At 36.5% G+C, this 23,311-nt stretch overlaps 1 protein-coding gene across 1 annotated transcript in view; it reads right to left on the bottom strand.

Moving 5' to 3' along the window:
- LOC148938495 (ubiquitin-protein ligase E3C-like) overlaps positions 1-23,311 on the bottom strand; it is a 93,616-nt gene that overhangs the window by 53,317 nt on the left and 16,988 nt on the right. Inside the window, exons 4-7 of the mRNA XM_089107750.1 lie at positions 14,605-14,896; positions 11,588-11,723; positions 10,298-10,512; positions 224-441 (exon numbers count right to left, since the gene is read on the bottom strand). Coding sequence (XP_088963876.1) covers positions 224-441; positions 10,298-10,512; positions 11,588-11,723; positions 14,605-14,896 — 861 coding nt within the window. The remainder of the gene's footprint in view (positions 1-223; positions 442-10,297; positions 10,513-11,587; positions 11,724-14,604; positions 14,897-23,311) is intronic.

The following is a 23,311-nucleotide window of genomic DNA, read 5'->3' as shown; positions in this document are numbered from 1 at the left end:
GGGCACAGTGGATGGGGATTACATACATAAAACCTTTGCAAGAGTGTACTAAACAACTTCTTAAAGTTTCTTTTCTTGACAGTATAGTGATGAATACAGGAGATACACACAAAAATGCATTCGGTTTTATTTACACAGTTTCATTATTTTTGCTTAGTTTCAGGTAATCCTTAGAAATACCTAATAGGATGTTATGGAAAGGATCCAAAAACTTGCCAATTACCTGTACGTGTTCATTAGAATTGATTAGCCTCCGGGAGTCATTTATAAGCTTCTCGTCCAGGTTCGTCATTTCTTCACTAACGTCCTCTTCATCGAAACAATATTCGAGGAAATTAAATTCTTCATCAGTAAAATTTTCATCTTTTATTCTAACGGCCTTCAGACCAGTCATTAACTGTGACAATAAGGGCAAATATTCTCCACGAATTTCAGACAGTCCTAAAGATGTTCATAAAGAAAGAATGTAGCTAAATCATTACAAAAACTGAAGTCTTTAGAAATGGTAGCCATTTCTAACGTAAACGTAAACAATCGCAAAAAAAAGAAACACGGAGAAATTCTCTTATTAATGCGAGTTAAAACAGTTTGTTGTGTTTAAAAGATTAATGGGTGAGCAAGTTGGAGCGGTTAATTTGGTGACCATGCGGATACAGCATCATGTTTGCTTTGCAATAGAGTGCGTATACGATATTACGCCGGCAATTGTGTTAAACAATCCTGTGTAAAGAATCGAAAAACATCAACAAAAAAAGGCGGAGCATCAGTTTGCTCTCATCTAAATTTAATCGATAATAGTCGTCTCAATCATAGACAGCGCTCTAGCGCTGCCTAAGTAAAGAACGATGTGGGGACAATGTTTTTTTTTTCTTCAGTCATGCACTACGTATCGAAGTTGTCGTAGAAACTTCAAAAAGGGCTCATTCGATTGGAAATTGGAGTGGCTAGTGCCATTTTTAATAGTCGAAAATGATTGGAGGGCAACTAGCCCCCCCACCCTCACGCCCCTACTTCCCCCCAACACAAACCAACAAAATGTTGATATTTCCCATTTTGTTCAGCGTAGTTCATTTCCAGATAAAAATATGTATTTGAGAAGGACATTCCCCCACAACCCTCGGGGCAAGGGTTTTAAGTTATGCCCTGAGGGCATATAAGAACGATGTTAGCACAATGTACTATGAACTATTTTTTTTTTCTTTAGAGCAGAGCAATTCATCTGGAAGGGGTCGTCGTAGAAACTTCAGAAGAGGCTCATTCGACTGGAACTTGAGACTTCTAGTGCCCTTTTTAATCGTCGAAAGTGATTGGAGACCAACAAGCCCCCCCCCCCCCCGCCTATCATTCCCTCAAACACATCCAATCAAAATTTTGAGATAGCCATTTTTTCAGCGTAGTTGATTTCCAGATAGAAAATATGTTTTTGGGGAGGACACTCCCCCACAACCCTCAAGACAAGGGTTTTAAGTTATGCCCTGGGGGCATATAAGGTTTTTTATAGAAGGCGTTGTCGTAGAAACTTCAAAACAGGCTCATTCAATTGGAAATTCGAAGGGTTAGTACCCTTTTTAATAGTCGAAAGTAATTGGAGAGCAACTAGCCCCACCACGCCTATCATTCCCCCAAACACATCCAATCAAAATTTTGGGATAATCATTTTGTTCAGCGAAGTTGATTTCAATATTGAGGAGAACACTCTCCCACAACCCTCAGGGGAAGGGTTTTAAGTTATGCCCTGGAGACAAATAAGGTTTTTATAGAAGGCATTGTCGTAGAAACTTCAAAACAGGCTCATTCTTTTGTAAATTCTAATGGATACTACCCTTTGTATTATTCAAATGTGATTGGAGGGCCGCTAGCCCCCCCCCCAACGCCCCGCAGTCCCCCAAACCCAGCCCCGCAAAATTTTGAGATAGCCATTTTGTTCAGCGTAGTTGATTTCCAGAAGCAAAATATGTTTTTGGGGAGGACACTCCCCCACAACCCTCAGAGCAAGGGTTTTAAGTTATGTCCTGGGGGCATATAGGGTTTTTATAGAAGGCGCTGTCGTAGAAACTTCAAAAATGGCTCATTCGATTGGAAATTAAAAGGCTAGTGGCCTTTTCAATACTCGAAAGCGATTGGAGGGCAACTGCCCCCCCCCGCCCATCCGTCCCCCAAACACATCCAATGAAAATTTTGAGACAGCCATTACATTTTGAGATAGCCAGGGCACTGCCGTTGGACGGGGGCGTCGTAGAAACTTCAATCGGGTCACAGTCTACTGAAAAGTGAGTTCTAGTGCACTTTGTAATTGTCAAAATTGACTGAAGGGCACCTAGCCCCCCCGCCCCGCCCCGCCAGTCCCCCATCACAGCCCATCCAAATTTTGAGTTAGCAATTTTTTTCAGCGTTGTTGATTTGCAGATCGAAAATATATTTTTGAGGAGGACACTCCCCCACAACCCTCAGTGCAAGGGTAAACAGTTATGCCCTCGTGGCATATAAGCAATTTATTGAATGCTGTGTCGTAGTTAATTCAAAAAATGCTCATTAGATTTTAAATTCACAGGGCTGGGGCACTTTTTAATAGTCTATAGTGAGTGGGGGGCAACTACCCCCCCCCACCCCCCTCCGTAACCCCCCCCCATACCATAAAACTTGTAGAGATATATGGTTGTGATAGTCGTTGCTTTACAGATAGAAAATATTTAAATGAGGAGGACACTCCCCCACAACCCTCAGGGCAAGAATTATAAGTTATGCCCTCGGGGTATAGAAGGTTTTTATTGAAATCTTTGTCGTAGAAACTTGAAAAAGGGCTGATTCGATTTGAAATTCAAAGGGATAGTACCCTTTTTAATAGTCGAAAGTGATTTGAGGGCAACTAACCCCCTCTAACGCCCACCATTTTCCAAAACACATCCAATCAAAATATTTAGATAGTCATTTTATACAACGTAGTTGAAAGTTTTGGAAATTAAGTCTTTAAGGATGACAACACCTCCCCCACAACCCTCAGGGCAAGGGTTGTAAGTTATAACCTGGGGCATATAAAGTTTTTATTGAAAGCGTTGTCGTAGAAACTTTAAAACGGCTCATTCAATTGGAAATTGAAAGGGCTAGTGCCTTTTTTAATAGTTGAAAAGGATTGTATAGAGACTAACGCCCTTCTCAAGCCCATCATTTTCCAAAACACATCCAATCAAAATTTTGAGACGTCCATTTTGTTCAAGGTAGTTTAACGTTCTGGAAATTAGGTATTTTAGGATGATAACCCCCTCAGAGCCCTCAGTGTAAGGGTTGTAAATTATGCCCTGGGGGCATATAAGGTTATATGGGAAGTTGTTGTATAAATCATAGGCAGCACGATCACGCTGCCTAAGTAAAGGACGGGGACACTCCAGAACGAGACAAGAAACGGGGACTAAGTAATGAGGATGACACTCCCCCACAACCCTAAGGGCAAGGGTTTTATGTTATGCCCTGGGGGGCATATAAGAACGATGTTGGCACAATGTATTATTTATTAATTGTTTCCTTTTGACCAGGGCCCTACGTATCGAAGGAGTTGTCGTAGAAACTTCTAAAAGTGGTCATTCAATCGGAAATTGAAGTGGCTTGTGCCCTTTTCAAAAGTCAAAAGTTATTGGAAGGGGACTAACACCCCACTCACGCCCACCATTTACCCGAATACAACCAATCAAAATTTTGAGATAGCCATGTTGTTTAACGTAGTTAAAAGTTTTGAAATTCGGTCTTAGAGGATGACAACCACCCTAACAGACCTTAGGGTAAGGGTTGTATTTTATGCCCTTGGGGGCATATAAGGTGTTTATAGAAAGCCTTGTCGTTTCCAAAAGGGCTTATTCGATTGAAAATCGAAAGGCCCAGTGCCCTTCTTACTAGTCGAAAGTGATGGAAGGCTTGACATTTTTATAGTAAAGATCGAAGTGGGTATAATGTATTAGTTTTTGTCGTTGTTGTTGTTTAGACCAGGCCACTTCGTATCGTAGGAGTTGTCGTGGGAACTTATAAAAGGGCTCATTCTATTGAAAATAGAAAGGGCTGATGCACTTTTTAATAGTCAAAAGTCATTTGAGGGCAACAAATACCCCTTCCACTCCCACCCTACCACACCCCTTCTCCCACGCCGACCCTCCTATTTCTTTTCTTAAAATTTAACCAAATCAAAATAGCGTAATTGTATCCAAGCTATCAAAGAAAGTAAACAGATTTTTTTTCGAATGGTATCAAGTTTTCCATTTCAAGTCAACTAGAGGAGGTATGAAACTAAATTAAACAATAATATTTGTGACCAGATTTTTAAAAAGGTGTATGTTGTTAAAAATTGCTGAAAATTTTTCTCCAGCATACAAATAGCAGGCCAAACTATGAACTCTTAAAAAAACAAACAGATAAAAAGTATTATTTTCTCTTTCCCTGAAAAGACTATGTCAATATAAAACGAACAGAAATTAATTTAAAAAACTTTTCCACAAAATAAGTTTTTCAAAGTAATGTAAAGAACTTCATTAAACAAGAAATGAGCAAAAATAAAATCAAATAATTTACCCAGCGTGAAAATGCCACAAATCATCATCGATAAATAAATAAAACCCAAAACGAACAAGAATTACATTAAATCACCGAGTCAAATTCAAAGTGGTCAGGAATTAACATAAGTTGGGCGCAAAACCCCTATGCCTTCCCAAGTTCAGAACAAAATTTGCAGTTTACTGAAAAAAATATAAATGTTTTTGCTCTTGTAACTTTAATAAATCAAACAATTTTAACATTTTGATTACTAAATATCAGCATATGTATATTAAACTGACAATGCACATTCATTCATTCAAAAAATAAGACTAGATTAGTATCTATCACTAAGATCTTTTGGTGTCAGAACAGACGACATTCTGTCCCATAAATCCCAACTCAATAAGCTTTTGTTACATAGACCCAATTTACTGTTGAAAAACAAGTAAGAAGAAAGCCAAAAACGCAACACCACAAATTGACAAGAAAAATCAGTGACAAAAAGAGAATACTATTCATTTTATCAAGACATTTTTGTGCTAAATTTCTGTTATACCATATTGCAGTAATCGCACAGACATATCTTATCCTTAAGAATATCAGCTTTTAAGAAGAAGAGAAAAGAAAATAATTGAAACAAATTTTTGTCTTCTAAGTATTAAGGTTTTTTTCCGTGCGAGTTGCTAAGCAATACGGTGTTGTTGATTCAATGTCCGACAACAATTTTGCTATCGTTCTGTAGCTGAGATTCAGCTTTCTTACTTACTTGTATTGGCTGCAGGATCAGACAAGGACGCCTCACCTGGAATCTAGAAGACTCCGTATGGTTGACTCCCATTTATTGCGATCTTGAAGCTAGCTCTTAAGCAAACTGGAGCCAGCAGCTCTCCCACTTTCTGCCCAACTTTCGGAATCGACTACTGGTATCAGGGTCGTTTTTTAGGTTGTACGCCCACACTTAAAATTAACCCCCGGACCAATGCGCCAATCTGGCAAAGGAGCAGCTAGAAACACTTGCTTGGTGATGCAGTCACTGGATCTTCTCAAACATGGCCAAGTCAAAGCAATCTTCTGTGCAGTGTTCTGTGTTTGACAAACATGCCAAAACGTGACAAACGTGACAAATCAGTGTTCTGTGTTTGACAAACCTGGCCATGAGCTTGACGTTACCACATCAGCATCTAAGATTCTGTCGGAGTATCGAATCCTCAGGACTTTTTGTAAACAGCGATGGTTAGAGATCATCATCTACCTGATTATATTTGCAAATTTTGCCTTACATTATTTTTAAACTAGAAAACACGCTGAGAATTGTCAAGAAGGGACAGATTTTCCCTATTTTTCACAAGATAAGATCATTCTCTAAAACAAAATTCTGAGTAACATTATTGTTCTAACTTGGTCAATGAATAGCCTCCTGGGACCTGGTGTCCACGTCTGTGGACACCCCCATAAAATATTTTTTGTGCAAAGGCCTCGCCATCTAGCAAAGATTTCGTTGTTTCAACGTGCTTTTTGGACCTGGAAAGCCATCTACGATTTTTTTCAGAAAGTTTCTGCGACTTTTAGTGGTGTTTTTACAGACGAGAAAAGATTAAAATAAAAAGATGAAAAAAAGCAAAGGTAAGAAAAAAGAAAAAAAAAAGAAAGTGGTGAAAACGAGTTGTGAGAACAATCAGGTATACTCTCTTGATTTTAGACAGTTCTTAGAATGTTTTGTAAGCAGTTAGTTTGATAAGTGTCATCTTTCGGAACTTGAAAAACCTCTATGTCCATGTCCATGGACATGTAGTTCCAATGGAGAATAAAGCTAGGGTTGATATTTAGTAGTTCAAATCGTGATTCTAATGGGGATAGCAGAAGCCAATGATTCTTTTATTTACTAAATTGGCAACAACCTAGCCGCCACTCACCCATAAGAAATCGCCACCCCCGTAAAGTGTCCCTACCCACCCCCCATCTGTCTCCCATACCCATTTATTACGTACGTTATAAAAAAATTTTATTACCGTTTTTGCAAATAAAATCAACCAAAATCACAACCCGTAAGTCTGCTAAAAATTAAACTATTTTGTATATATTATTTTTTAATTGTTGAATATTTGGTTATTTTATTTGTTACCCTTTTTATCTTTTTATATTATGACCTTAAAAATATTTTATAGTTATGACCTATATTTATGACTTTTGTATTTTGTGTTTTCTGACTGTTACCTGTCGTGTTTTCGTTACAGTTGTAACTATGTGTTGTTATTGTATTATTTTTTTAATAATAAATACAAATTTGGTCCACTAGGGTTTGTGATATTTCTTTTGCCAATCTCTATCTATCTATCTATCTATCTATCTAGCTATTAGTTTCAAGCTTACTGAACCTGTTCCTTTATTCTAGTTTCCCCTGATGACGCCCTTGGAATGCTCGATGAGAGTGACCTGGACCTCTCTGATTTAGATGATGATGAGGAATGGATAAAAAACCACTCCTTGTCGTCTTCAGACTGTGATGGTGAACCAGCTGTTGCAGCCATTCCGTCATCAAGCAGTTATGCTGTTCTTCCAGATGTTGAAAATGAAGAATCTGATGATGACGTACCCTTAGCAACCCGTGCCAAACGCTTGAAGGCTAACAAAGTAGCAGCAACCTTGTCCTGGAGGAAGTCTCGGCGGTTCGATAATCATCGTGGCCCGGACGTGGGCCCCACTCATTTCCAGGACCACGCCGATTGGAGTACAGAACAATTGTTTTTGCAATATTACCCGGAGAGCTTCTTCGAACGTATAGCTTTTTGCATGAACTACAACTATCAGTTGGCCCACCACAAAAGCTTGAATGTAACTCCAGACGAGCTGAAAATTTTTGTTGGCATTGTCATCCTGAGGGGGAACCTCAAGTTTCCTCGGATCCGCATGTACTGGTCTGGGAAGTTTAGGGTGGAAGCCATATCACAAAAGATGACTCGAGACAGATTCTTCACAATCCGGTCAAACCTTAAGTTCGTTGTTGATTCAGAAATTTCAGACGAAAAAAAACCAAAAATAGGCTTTGGAAGGTGCAGCCGATCCTTGACAACTTCAGGAATATCTGTCTCCAGTTGCCACGTGACAGGAACTGTTAAATTGACGAACAGATGATACCTTTCCAGGGTATGTCGACTCTCAAGCAATATGTCCCTAACAAGCCCAATCCGGTTGGATTAAAGAATTTTGTCCTTGCCAGCTCCTCAGGGCTGATACTTGACTTCCAAATCTACCAGGGAGCCACCACCCTGGTAGAAAAGCTGGTAGCATATGGATTGTCAGTGGGGATCGTACTGCGCTTGTCTGAGACCCTACCAGAAGGTACATAACTCTATTTTGACCGATTCTTCTCATATTTTAAGCTCCTTGATATGCTGGCTGAAAGAAAATAAATGCGACCGGATCTGTCATGAAGAACCGTTTGAGCGCCATCGGCCCAATGCTTTTTAACAAAACAAACATGAAAAGAAAGGGCAGAAGAACCTCTGTCATGTCTGTGCGCTCAGATAGAAAAGTAGCCGTGACCCAGTGGTATGATAACAAAGTGGTTCTCCTGTCTTCAAACTGCAAAGGTATAGAAGAGGAGACAGAGGTCAAATGGCATGACAAGCGCCAGGGGTCTTACGTGCAGGTCAAATATCCACAAGTAGTCTCCGACTGCAACACCTACATGGGTGGGGTTGACCTTGTGGACCGCATGGTCAGCTATTACCGATTTGAGACGCGTACTAAAAAATGGACTGTGCGTCTGTTTCATCATTTTGTGGATGCTGCACTAGCCAATGCATTTCATGAGCTGAAAGGCCATAGCCCAGAAGTTTCTGGTGACCTCAAACAGCTCATTGATCTTCGTTTCAACGTGGCCGAGTTTTTGCTCAATTCAGGACGCTCGGAGTCACGAGGTCAAGAAAATAGCAACGAAGAGCCATTGGGTGAAACTCAACACCGTGTTTTGAGTGTGAAAAAGAGGCCAATCCCTACACCATATGCCAGAGCTGCACTGTATCTACCAGAATTTTGTGACTTGGCGAATGCAGCCCGATGAAGAAGGCCTGGATGCTGCAAAAGGTCAAGATGGATGTGCTCGCAGTGTAAAATCATTCTCTGCTTGACACGAGACAACAACTGCTTCAAGAAATTTCATGAAGAGTTAGGTTTTGTTTTCAACGTTTTGACATATCTTTTAATAGACGAAACAGATTTTTACTATACTCTTAGCTCGATAGGGACCCAATGTCCACACCTGTGGACATCCTTCAAAGGGAGGGAGGGGGTGTCAACTTTTTTTTTTTGTTGATCAATGGTCAAAATGATTTTTTTTAAGTCAACTACAAAGAAATGAACATAATCAGAAAAGTATTTCTATGGTCAGGTCTCAGGAGGATAGAAATTAAAGCGCTGAATCCAACCATATACATATCTAGTCTTTTCGGTGTAAAATTACAGCTATAGGCTTGTCACACAACCACCAGAATAAACCTTAAAATGAATAATATTGGGCATCCATCTAAAAAGTATACATAAATACATCAAAACAAACCTTAAAATATTGGAATAATCCATTCGTAATAAACTTCAAGCAATGCATACAAAAATGTCAGACATCTACAAAAAGAAAAATTTTACATTTTTAAAAAAATTTAACGAAATCTTGGAAATTTTCTAGGCTGCATCATTCTAAGCGCAAAAAAAAAAAAAAACTGCACAAAGAATACTCCTGAGCGCTCTCATCCTTTTCCCAAAAATTGGCCTATATAAGGTTTAGTACCAAAAAATAACTCTTCTTTAACTATTTATTTTGTAAAAACTTAGACCTTTTTAACTCGCAGACCAATGGTCCCCCTGTAACGCAGGTACTGATCTACCGATTCTCTGCTTCCGGCTGGAATTGCTATGCGTGATTGGGAGGCAAGCCATTTGAAATTTCACGTGTTTTCCCCCAGGGAATCTCCTGGTGCCCATTTGAAGTTGAGTCAACTCTAGCTGAGCTTAAAGAATCACACGGCTGACTCTCATCTCAAACTAAATAATCAGCGACACCAGGACTCGAGCCCATGCCTCAAAGGACATGCGATTGTAAACCAACCAATTATCTCGGGTACTTCAGATAAAAAATATGAATAGTACGTAGAAAAAACTTTTTTTTTTAAAAAAAAAATTTTTTTGTAAAAAAACGAGTTTTTGTTTTGTAAAAAGTATCCCCCTTGACAACCCCTGGAATTTCAACTTAATACCCTCAGCCGTTCCTTGCATCTTGCTGACACGCCATTTTGACAACAAGCATGCACATAGTGCTTTTTATTGTGTTTAGCATCCCTCTCAAAAGCTGTAGGAGGCTATGTCATCCGAACAGACGTTGTTATTTGATCTTAGACTATTTTGAACAAAATGGTCCTTTAAAAATTTTGATCAAATTGTTTTTGGAGGGAGAGCAACTATAAATGACATTGGAGGGGGCTGACAGCCTTTCAAAGACTTTCCAACATCCCCCTCGACATGTACTGAAAGTTTCAACTGAACGCCCTCAGCCGTTCTTAAAATATTACACATCCTCCTTTTTGATAAAATAGTTAAACATAGTACATTAGTCTAACTTGCCCCTCAACATTCTCCGAAATGTAAATCATACAATATATTTCATAGCCTGCATTTCACAGCAAAAGTACATACAATGAATAATGAAATGTTGCAAATAAACGATTATATGAAAACATACTTACTAAAACAAACTTACTTACTAAATGAAAACAAACAAACTTACTAAGGCTTTTGGTACACAGGTACAAAATCGAATGCAAGATCGATGGGTTGACTTTGAGCTCTCTTATATTTAGCAACTCTTGCGTCTCAACCAAAATTTCAGCCAAAGGCAGCTTTGATCCAAGACTTGATAGAGAAGGCAAAATGAAGTTGCGTAGGGGATCTGTATAAGGCTCAGCTAAGACAGGACCAATCAAAGACCTTGCAGCATCTTGACTAAAAGTGTGTTTTTAATAGTTATTTCCACTTTAAATGCCAATCATTCCTGATTTTTGAAAAACATTTTTTGTGCAATCAAAAATCAATTTCAGAGCCCTCGTAAGAAAAAAAATTTGGAATTTTAAAAAATCAAAATAAAACATTTATCAGTTTTGTATATGCAAGTTAATTTATTTTAAGTGCGTGCAACTTATGCACACGAGTCAAAGGCAGCTTTGATAACCTTTTTTTTCTAATTTTTCTAAGAAATTTACCAATATTTCCCAATCACCTTTGGATAATTTTGAAAACTCTGCTGAATGCAGTACTGTCAACTCAAGATTCTGGTTGTTTTCTGAAACAAAGCGCTATGTATATTTTTTTTCATAGAATTGTCTTTAGTCAATACATTTTTTTCATGAATTTTGTGTTAACGCCACTGCAGTTTCTTTAACCTCCTCTATAAACAGTTTTGTGAAAAATGCTCGGTTTCAAGGATGATTTAAAACTAAAGAAAATCTATAAAAAAAAATGATAAATATATTAGAAAAACTGGAAAAACGCTGAAGTAAGTGAAGATAAAGGTTAGCTGCATACAAAATGTGTTAGCTATTATTATGCTGCATATTATGAAGTTAAAATTGTTTTTTTTAACATGTTTCCTTCTCTCCAGGCAGTTCTCTAGGCTTATAGCAATTTATTTTTCCGTTAATTATTTTCATTTCAAATTAATTTTTCAATGTTAATTTTCTATGATTTTGTCTTCCAATAAGTTGTCCTATAACTTGAATCTGCGGTAAAATATTGCAGACTTAGCCTTTTATGCCCAAAAGTTAGAAGAGCTATATCTAACATCAACGCTGCTTCCACCATAATAAGAGAAGTTTCTATCCCCTTAAAACCTTTTTGGACATAGTGGAATTAAACTAAAGCAAACAGGATAAACTAGATACAAGGAAATACGTGAAAAAGAAGGCCTAAAAACACTGACAAAGAGAGAAATAGGCTTAAGACAAAATTAGAAAAAAGAACTATTAAATTAAGGGCAGAAAAACTACTGTTCGGCAACCTCTACTCAGGGAAGAACATTTACCTTATGCTTGATAGACAGAGAGACTCTGAAATCATTTTAAATATATCAGCTGAAATTGGGGTTGGTGGCTTGATCGTCTCTTCTATTGGAGGTGGTATTTTCAAATCGGCCAGAGTTCTCACTCGTTTCATGTAACCTAAAATAATAATGAGCTTATAAAACTAAAGAGAAAAAAACTGTGAAACTAAATTTGTAAATGGGGTAAAAGAGATATAGATGCTCTAAAGCCGTGATTCCCACCGTGGGGCGCAAGTCCCCCTGGTGGGGCACGGCAATGTTTTGGCGGGTCATGGGCAGGGCGTGCACCCTTTGGCTGACTATACTTAGAACCTAATTTTTGATAAAAAAAGAACATAAATGACGTAATGACGTCAAATTCATCTCGTGATAATCACGTAAATGACGTCACATCCATCCACATTTAAAGAGCAAAAAGAGATACACGATAGTATTGAAAAAACATAATACATTGCATAGAATGTTTTTGATGCACAAAATATTTTCCATTAGCTTAATATATGCATTTAAGTGACCCGAAAAAAAAAAACAACTAATTTAATTGATTTTAATATTCCATTATACGAATAAACGTAAAATTTTAAAAAAAAAAATTTAAATATAAAGAGGGGAAACATCATTATTTTAAAAATGTCTATATGGGGCATGGACCAAAATCTGTTGGTAACCCCAGCTCTAGAGCCATTGATGGCTCACATGACATCGACGATTGCGGAAATACATAGAAAGTTAACAAACTTCAAAATTTTCATATAGAACGAAAGATTATATTCTGTACATTTCATTCCTTTAGTGCTTGAAGTGCCAATTAAAATCTAAAGAGCGACTTTCGGTCCAAGACCAAGTGAATTAAAAGTGACTTTTTTTACTTTGTGACATTTCGCTAAAATTAAAGCCGCAAGCAGAAGAAACACAACACCTAAATAAAAAAGCCAAAACAAGAGTGGTGATTCATACTGTCGCGTAACTCATGGCAACCTTGTATTTTTTAAGGCTTGGCATTGAGTAGCCACAAATTGACTTCCAAACATTTTCTCTCTATCTCTGAATATGACTTGTTTCATCAATTTTTTTCACACAATTTTGTCTTGCTTTGTTTAAATCATAAGAAGAATCTTAGGAAATACGCTGTTGTGAGCATGGATACAGAAAACAATAATAAAATCAAATTTTTAAGAACAAAAATAAAGTATAAGCCGAATCTTTCAACGTCCATATACCGATAGCAATCCTAAAAAAAAGAAAAAAAAAGAAAAGAAAAAGCAGAGTCAAGACATAGTGAAAATATGTAAAACTGCTGTAAAATCTTACCCTAGCTTTAAGTGCTAATTTTTTTTTACTGTAAAATTAAGCTACAGCTTTACCAACTAAATTTCTTTTTTTAAATCAAAATGAAGCCACAGCGCATGACGTACTCATTTTTTATCACCTGGCCAAGATTTTTAAGGTAAAATTTTGCCACAGCTTTACGTAATCATTTTTTTTTTTTTATTATTATTATCATTATTATTATTTTTGTCAACTGCCCAAGGTTTTATTGCAAAATTGTGCCAAAGCTTTACATACTAATTTTTTTTTTTTTGGGGGGGGGGGCGCCGTGAGAAGTATTGTAAATGAAAAATTTGAAAAAACTTTTTTTTTAAACTTGTAAATATTTTTAAAGAAAAATTTTTACACAGCTTTAAATACTCGTATCTTTTTTTCTTTTTATTTATCAACTGGCCAAGATAAAAGTTGATATCTTGATATAAAACACATCGGATATATAATCTAAGCACCAACTTATATTTAAAAAAATTAGTGGTGCACTTGTGCTTGTAATTAATTACAAATTTTATCGACTGTTTTACCAACCCACAGCGATATTTCAGCAAAATCACAGTGAAACTACAGTCGAGTAATAGTGAAAATAGATAAAGCTGCAGTAAAATTGCACCACATCTTTGTGTATTCAACTTATTTTTGTTTGCCGGCAAACTGCACCGAAGTTTTTGTTATCAACTGGCCATGATAAAATGTTGTATTTTGATATGGATAACGTTAATTCTATGATCTGAACAACAACAAGTTTAAGTAAGTCCATCTTTGCAGTCAAATCACGGTGAAAATAGGTAAAGCTGCAGCAAAATTGCACCACAACTTTGCGTATTCAATTTTTTTTCAGTAAAATTCTGCCACATTTTTTCGTCGTGAATATATTTTTTATATTAACTGGCCAGGATAAAAGTTGATATTTTGCATTAAACTCAAGTTATTAGAAATTGCATAGCCAAATTATGATATTACTGAGAATTTTTCTTAAGAGATTAGTCTAAATTTGCTTAAAATGGGAAAAACGGGAAAAAGAATTCAAAATCAATTCCCAGCTCATTTTTCAGTCTCAAAAAACACAAACAAATTTTGAAAATGCGATTCGGTAGATGAATTTCAGCAATCGAATGATCGAAAATCGGCGTCCTATACAAAGAGTATGGATGACTTATGTATAACTTTGAACAAAACACAGATAAAAAATATGAAAATTTACACCTTCAATCTTCCTTCTAGACAGGGCAGGATATTTTTCATAATTTTATTGACACATAAAGCCTGCATGGAAAAGGATAGCTTATTTCGTCCAAAACTTTATTCACGGACGGCCTTCCTCATATACAATCTTGGCAATAAGCACAGGTAGGTGAGAAATAATTGTGGCAGGGTGTCTAAAAGTGCAACTTGTGAAAAATAATACCCCCCTCCTCCCCAGATAATTCATACAGTTAATTTCCTAGTCTATACAATGTCGTGAATACATAGGTTCATACTTTTAAAGGGATATCGGAAGGTTCTTACGGGGGACAGGGCTGTGGCACTTAAAAAAAAAAAGTCAATTTTGCAGAACGTCGTTGATATCACTTTTTCCTCAACATTTTCTTACTTGAAAGACTATCCACAATCCCAATTCCTGAACATAAATAAGTTTATTTCGTAAAGAACAAAAAAAAATATTTATTTCTTACCTAATCTAAAAACAGCTCGATAAAATAACTCTGAAGCAAGCTTGTTTTCATCTACTCGTGTCAGCACTTTCAATAATAGATAAAAAGGCTCGAGAAGCATCTCCCCTTCTTTGCCTTCTCGAAGCACCTTGTTTACGTAGTCTAACACATAAATTGTTAGTTTTGCTGTGCGATAGGCCCATCCTATCGCTTCAAGGTACTTAGAGTCATCTAGTCTATTCCTTTCTGAGTAGTCTGGGCAGTCCTCTCTTATCGTTCTCACATTTTCAGATACCATATTTGACATCTGCCTCTAGAAATGAATCAAATTAGAAGAATGGGAAGAAACAAATGAAATTAAAATTATGGTGATTGAAGGCCACTAAGGAATTGAGATTATAACACGAGAACTACGCTGAAGATTTCCAAGGATTTTTCAGGATAAAACTTCCTGTATTCATATCATAGGAGGCCAGGAGACCAGGCACCCTACCCCCTGCGCACATGAACTCTGAGCATACGGTCAAAGATTATCCTCCTTATTATCAACAGCAATATTCTATATGATTAATCCTCTGCAGCAAGAGAGGGAATAAGATGAGGGTTAAATAGTTCAAACTGAAAAGCCATTAACTGCTAAGAGAAGAAGAAGAACATTGAGAGTTCGTAAGAGCTTGTAATTAAAATATGAGAAGAACGTAAAAATAGAAAACGGATAAGTGTAGACTACTATAGTGCCTGTACATTATGATGCTATGGCCAAACACAGAGTGACACAACTAAATAAAATAAAAAAACTAATGTTCACAACAAACTTATTTTTAAGCAGTTTAAAAATTCATTAGTTCACGGCAACCATTAGTTCACAGTGATGCCATATTTTATATTTTCGGGGTTTTTTTTGCCTTTTTTGGGAGGTTATAATCAGGATAAAAGAATGGTAGAGGCGAAAGTTATTGATTCAAGCTGTTCAAGTAGACTCTACAGAAAACCGAGTAGTTTCTTCCTTCTCCGATATTTTAAAAGGTAAAATTTTTGATGATTTTAAAAGGTTGGTTAAATTTGTTAGAATGGTCATAGCACATAGAAATTTTGACGAATTGATTATTTTGACGAATTGTAAGTAGTTTTTGATCAGTGAAGTTTTAAGTTATTAACTTTGTGCGCGAGTATTGTGTAATATTATTCTATGTGTCTTATTATGTGCGTTTTGTTATTGCTGTTATTATAATGTTGCGGTATTGCTATTGTTATACATGTTTTATTTAATTCCGTAAGCGTTTTTTTCCATGGCCCGAAGAGGCTTTTGCAGCAATAAATACCTATCTATTCTAATTGTTTGATTATTTTCTTGTTAATAATCATAAATTATTATTGCCAAATGTGGTGTAAACAATAATTTGTTCATCTCTATATGGCAAAAAGCATCTTAGCTCAATTGATTATAGCATTGTTTTTGTTTTAATAAGTTCCATTTCTTAGTCTACATGCTGTATTAGTGTATTTTATTGTACTAGTCTATATGTACATATGATTGTATTATACTTTTGTTACTTGATTCAAACTAGAGTAGAAGAGTAGAATATTTTTATTTATAACACATAAATAAATAAATGTCATAAAACAGCGCACATGCCTTTTGGCATACTTTAGCGCTGAAAATATTGCCAACGAAAATACACAGCCATTTTCTAACTAAATTTTACAACAACGAAAAGGGAAACCCTAATAAACAAAATGCTTAGCTTGTCGTAAGATATTTCTTCACCAGTCTCAGAAAATGTCGCTTGTTGCTGCATTCTCGAACTGATGCTGGAATTGAGTTCCAGATATTTGGCCCAGTTTGAAAGATGCTGAATCCCGCTCTCGTTATTGGGAAAATTTCGCACGAAAAGTCTGAACGATGTGTAGTAGGATAATTATGAATTTGAGAATTAGTTGGGAAAATGCCGGAGAAATTTACAGGTAAATTACTATATTGATAATCGTGACAAATACTAGAGATAGAAATTAAATGAACTTGGTCCAAAGAAAAATTCCTGAAGTCCCATATAGGTGTCTAAATGAAGATCTGGAATGAACATTAAAAAGAATCCTCATTGCTTTATTCTGAAGTATTTGGAGAGATTTGAAAACAGACGAAAAGGTAAATGCCCAAACCGAAATGCAATAGAGAAAGTATGGGTGGACGAAAGAATAATAAATAGATTTTAGATTAGCATTAGGAAAGAAATGCCGAAGACGAGTTAGCATGCCAATGTTTCGGGAAGTTTTTAACGACAGTGTTTTTACATATTTATGAAATGACAAATTTTCATCTAAAATAATTCCAAGATATTTGAACTGATCTGCCCGTTTTAATTCAAGACCGACCAAGAAAAGAGAGAAGCTACCTGACATTACTGATCCAGTTCACGAAAATAACATATATTGGCATTTCTTTTCATAAAGAGCTGCAAAATTCCTAGAATACCAATCAGATACAGTTAGTAACGTACTTTCAAGGTTTTGGAAAAGAACTGATAGGTCCGGACGAGAAGCAAAAATTACTACATCATCAGCAAACATTATAATTTTACAAAGAGGCAAAACTTTGGCAAATCATTTCTAAAAAGAAGAAATAAAATAGGCCCAATGACAGAGCCCAGAAGTACTTCGTAATTAATCAGAAAAGTTTCGGTACGGAGATCATCAACACATTAATCGGAAATGTTTCGGAACGGAGATTTATCAACACAATCTAGTCATCTCCCAGAAAGGTAAAACGCAAAAAAATTAAGAGCATATGTTGAAAACCCATAAGATTTGAATTCAAAAAGGAGCAACGAATGATTTACGGTGTCAAACGCCTTGGCGACATCGAGAAACATCGCCAACGCGTATTGACCATCATCTAGTGAATCATTAATATTTAGCAAAATCTCATGAATTGCCAGTTCATTTGACTTTCCTTTTATAAAACCATATTGAGACATATGTACAATCTTACTATCAATAAGTATTTTTGTAGTCGACTATTAGCAAGTTTTTCCAAAATTTTGCTGAAAATGGAAAGTAGAGAAATGCCTCTATAATCTGAAGGGTCAGTTGAACTCCCAGCTTTAGGCAATGCTATAACATTTGCTTTTTTTAAAAGGTCAGGAAAAATCTGATGCATAAGTGATAGATTGAAAATATGTGCCAACAAAGGTGAAATGCTTGACGCTATTTGCTGTACGTTTTGAGCCTAAAATTCAAATTCGTCCTTATAAAAACTCCGTTTAAGCTTCAGAATAATTTTTTTTACCTCGTGAGGCTTAATCTCAGAAAAAGAAAACGAATTTTCTGCATCTTGCTCATTAACTGGAAGAGAAGGGTAATTCAGTTGCATATTCATAGTCGATGTAAGTCTAGAACCAATATTACTGAAATAATCTCCAAAAGCATTAAAAATTTCATTGGGCTCTGTAACATTTTCACCATTTAAAACAAGGCAATTAACACTAGTACTTTTATGACTATGAGGACGTATCTTTTAATTTATCAATTACCATGTTTTTCTCATATCCGATTTATACTCCAAAATTTCTCTTTATAATATTTTCTCTTCTCATGTCTAATAATTGAATTTAACTTATTCCTATAAACTCTGAATTCTTCATACGACTCATGTGTCTGTAATTCTAAATAATTCTTAGATTTTCTATTTTTATATTTTAACGATGTCAAAATACCTTCATCAATCCATGGGCCAAATTTCTGCGCAAACTTTCCATGCGAAACCCGTGTTGAGGAAGACCGATCCCGCAATCACATCATTTGATCAATAAAATCTGAAAACTCAGCATTTGCGTCATCTGAGCCATAAACCGAACTCCAATGATGGTCACCAATTAACTGACGTAGAACTTTACAATCAATCCATGTATATCGGTTATTCATTGTCGAATCTCGATATTGTTTATTATTATTATTTAAATTTAAGAGAACACTCACCAGAAATAGATCCGACATATTAGACAAATTCAATTACGATTTTTCAGCATCAAATAAAACAGGAGAGAAAAATTATCTAATAATGTAGCTGTGTTAGCTGCAACTCTTGAGGGCAGAGAAATACTTGGAAGCAAATTATAACTCAACATCATACTTAAAAACCCCTTATTATTTCTCATATTGAGATTCAAAAGATAAAAGTTAAAATCACCCGAAACAATAGCTGTTTTTTCAACGCTTCTAGGTTTTTCAACAGCTATTCAAAAACTTCAAAATATCTCCTGGGGTTACCCGACAGAGATCGGTAAACAGACCCGAAAATCACAGCCCAAAGGTAAAACTTCAAAAAAAAATAGTCTCACATAACCCTCATCAAATACAGACAAATCACTGAGAATACTAAAAGACCAGTCATCATGAATATACAGCATCTAGCCTCCTCTCGCATTCTGACACCTTGTACGTGAAATACACTTCATCCCGGGCAGATCTAACATTATAAGGAGTGTATTAGCAGACAAAAAAGTTTCGCGAACTCCAACAATGTCCATAGGACTAGATACAAGCAAGAGCTTCAATTCACTGAATGCACTTTGTAACCCCTGGGCATATAACAATCGGATCGGAAAATCACAATTTTTTGTTTTATCTGATAGAAATGATCTCACCTGAAGAATGATCTCAGTAAATTGAGCTAGTAAATTCCTTGAATACCAATCAGATACAGCTAGTAACGTACTTTCGAGGTTCTGGAAAAGAACTGATAGGTCCCGGCAAAATCAAAAATTACTACATCATCAGCAAACATTATAATTTTACATAGAGGCAAAACTTCTGACAAATCATTTATAAAAAGAAGAAATAGAATAGGCCCAAGGACAGAGCCCTGAGCCACTCCGTAATTAATCGCAAAAGTTTCGGAATGGAGATCACTAGATTTATCAACACAATCTACGCGTATCCCAGAAAGGTAAGATGCAAAAAATTTAACAGCATGTGTTGAAAACCCATAAGACTTGAGTTTAAAAAGAAGCAACGAATGATTTACGGTGTCAAACGCCTTGGCGACATCAAGAAAAATCGCCAACGCGTGTTAATCATCATCTAGGGAATCATCAACATTTAGTAAAAGCTCATGAATTGCCAGTTCAGTTGACTTTCCTTTTATAAAACCTTATTGAGACGTGTGTAAAATCTTACTATCAAATAAATATTTTCGAAATCGACTATTTGCAAGTTTTTCCAAGTTTTGCTGAAGATCGAAAGTACAGAAATGCCTCTATAATCTGAACAGTCAGTTGAACTCCCAGCTTTAGGTAATGCTATAACATTTGCTTTTTTTAAAAGCTCAGGAAAAATCCCATGCATAAGTGATAGGTTAAAAATATGTGCCAACAAAGGTGAAATGCTTGACGATTTTTGCTTTTTGTTTTGAGCCTAAAACCAAATTTCTTTATAAAAACTATTTTTACCCATAAAAATCTTAATTCTAAAAACGACTCAGGTGTCTGTAATTTTAAATAATTCTTAAATTTTCTATTTTTATGCTTTAACTATGTCAAAATACTTTCAGTAATCCATGGGTCAAATTTCTGCACAAACTGTCCATGCGAAACTCGTGTTGAAGAAGCCCGATCCCACAGTCGCATCATTTGATCAATAAAATCTGAAAACGCAGCAATTGCGTCATCTGAGCCATAAACCGAACTCCAATCATGGTCACCAATTAACTGACGAAGTACAATCAATCTATGTATATCGCTTTTTTGAATTATCCATTGTTGAATCTCGATGCTGTTTATTACTATTATTTAAATTTAAAAGAACACTCACCGGAAAATGATCCGACATATTAAACAAAATTACTGAGGATTTTTCAGCATCAAATAAAACAGGAGAGAAAAATATATTATCTAATAACGTAGCTGCGTTAGCTGTAACTCTTGAGGGCAGAGAAATACTTGGAAAAAAATTAGAACACAACATCATACTTAAAAACTCCTTATTATTTCCAACATCGAGATTCAAAAGATCAAAATTAAAATCACCCGAAATAATAACATTTTTTTTTTCAAAGATTACAGATTTTTCAACAGCTTTTCAAAAATTTCAAAAAATCTCTTTGTGTTACACGACTGATATCGATAAACAGACCCGAAAATAAATGGATTACAGCCCAAAGGTACAACTTCAACAAAAATAGTCTCACATAACCCATCATCAAATACAGACAAATCACTGAGAATACTAAAAGACCAGTCATCACGAATATACAGCATCTGACCTCCTCCCGCATTCTGACACCTTGTACGCGAAATACACTTCATCCCGGGCAGATCTAACATTGTAACGAGTGTATTAGCAGACAAAAAAGTTTCACAAACTCCAACAATGTCTATAGGACTAGATGCAAGCAAGAGCTTCAGCTCATTCAATGCACTTTGTAACCCCTGGGCATTTACATGTAACCATCGGATCGGAAAATCACAATTTTTTTTTTATCCGATAGAAAGTCGCATGAAGAATAATCACATTCAGGTAGATTATTTACATAAGGCATATCTTTATCACTTCCGGTAGGTGAGTTTAGAATTTCAAACGAGAATCAAGAAAACACTGAAAACTATCCATAAACCAAAAAAAAGAAAAGAAAAATTCATCACTTCTTAGTTTAGACGACAGGTTCATATGACACATTGCGAATCTGGACTACGTCGGAAATCGTTTTACATGGATTGATTTGCGAACCGCACTTGACATAAACCACACCTCGTAAAGTCCATTCATTTTTCAATTCGAACTTATTGCGCGCAAGCTTGTAGATTTCTTGCCTTTACCTGGTTAGAGCCTCATTTACATAGATTCGGGAACCTTTCAAATTCTTGCGATTGCGCAGGATCTCAACTGTAAATGTCTCAGTAAAAAATGCAAGTTCAATCGGATTTTTTATTCCCGAGGCACCTCCCAAATGCCTTGCACCCTTGACAACGGATTTATCAAGATTGAGTCCCATTTCACTGTTAAGACGAGCCAATACTTTCTCACCAAGGTGAGGCAAATCACGCACGGGAGAGTCTATATCAGATACAATGACCTTAGTCAGAAGAGAAGACTGGTTTATATCATCCAGCTTAGTTTCAAACTTTTGGAGCTTTGCACAATTTAAACAATTCTTGCCCGCAAATCGCTAAGTAATTTCTCAATCAGTTAAAATTTACCCTTGAATTCCAGATCAATCACCTCATAGACAGCTTGCGTAACAGTATCAAGAAAATCTGACTTAATCTGTTTCACCGAAGAACTTCCTAATCTTCTGCACTGGTCTTCCACTCTCCTACGAATATCACCCTGTATGCCGTCACGAAGGTTAACAATTTCTGACTGCATCAAGTTAACCGACTCAGATAAATCCCCGGCTAAACCTTCCGAGTCCTCCGTACACATTTTTCCGCGTAGGCCCATATATTCTCTGACGTTATTATCTTAATTTCGTCAGTTCCGTAACAGAAAACTTCATAATTACTTCCATCATCTTTAACAGGTACCAGCCGCGTAATTTTGCAAGGCCACAGCTTGTAATATTTAAACTGAGCAAACGCCCGGTTTCCTACTTGCATAGCTTCGGCAAATGACAAAATGAAAAAGCAAAATCTCTCTCGCTCAATACGTCGGAACACCTTGTGTTTATGAATGTCTAGCAGCGACTGATGACAGTGGGCGGGATCAAAGAAAAAGGAGAGCTGAAAACAGCCAATGGAAAATTTACCAAGTATCCAAGTTAAAATATCCAAAAAGCACGATATAACTCTCTTGTGTTAAGTAGTCAATGACTGAATGACTCGAATAAATTTTTGTCAATTAATTCGACGCATTGATTAAAAATTGGATTGATTCGAATTGGTTTTTGCAGGTATTTTGGTCCAAGCCTACAAAATAGGCATTGGTTACCTGGTCTTTCGACTTCCGTTCTCCCCTCTCTATCTATCATTTCAATTGCTTTTTGGTCTTAAATGTAAAATGGAAAACGTATCTTCTAAAAGAAAAAAACTTTCTTCTAAAAATGCGAATGGCAATCCTTAGAATTTATTCAGAGTACACTTCAGACTTCACTTATCAGAGGCAGCGCAATCGCGCTGCCTAAGTAAAGAACGTTGTTGGCACAATATATTTTTTTTTTCATACCAGGGCACTTCGTATCAAAGGAGTTGTCGTAGAAACTTCGAAAAGGACTCATTGGATTGGAAATTGGAGTGGCTTGTGCCCTATTTAATAGTCGAAAGTGATTGAAAGGCATCTAACGCCCCTTCCGCGCCCACCATTTTCCCAAACACATCCAATCAAAATTTTGAGATAGCCATTTTGTTCTGGAAAGTATGTATTTAAGGATGACAAACCCCCCAGAGCCTTCAGGGCAAAGGTGGTAAGTTATGCCCTGGGGGCACATAAGTTTTTATAGATAGAGTTGTCGTAAAAACTTCAAAAGGGACTCATTCAATTGGAAACTGAGAGGGCTAGTGCTGTATTTAATACTCGAAAGTGATTGGAGGGTAACTCACCCCCCTCTCACGCCCACCATTCCCCCAGACACATTCAATCAAAATTTTCAGATAGCCATTTTGTTCTACGTAGTAGAAAGTTCTGGGAAATAGGTTTTTGAGGAGGACAGCCCCCCCCCCAGCCCTCCGGGCCAGGGGGGGAAGTTTTGCCCCGGGAGCAGATAAGGCTTTTTTTGTAAGCGTTTTCGTAGAAAATT

The sequence above is a fragment of the Artemia sp. Qi Xiang Cuo genome, unplaced genomic scaffold (genome assembly GCF_049724085.1).
Source record: "Artemia sp. Qi Xiang Cuo unplaced genomic scaffold, ASM4972408v1 HiC_scaffold_3213, whole genome shotgun sequence".
NCBI lineage: Eukaryota > Metazoa > Arthropoda > Branchiopoda > Anostraca > Artemiidae > Artemia > Artemia sp. Qi Xiang Cuo.
This window is presented reverse-complemented; position numbering and strand designations above follow the sequence as displayed.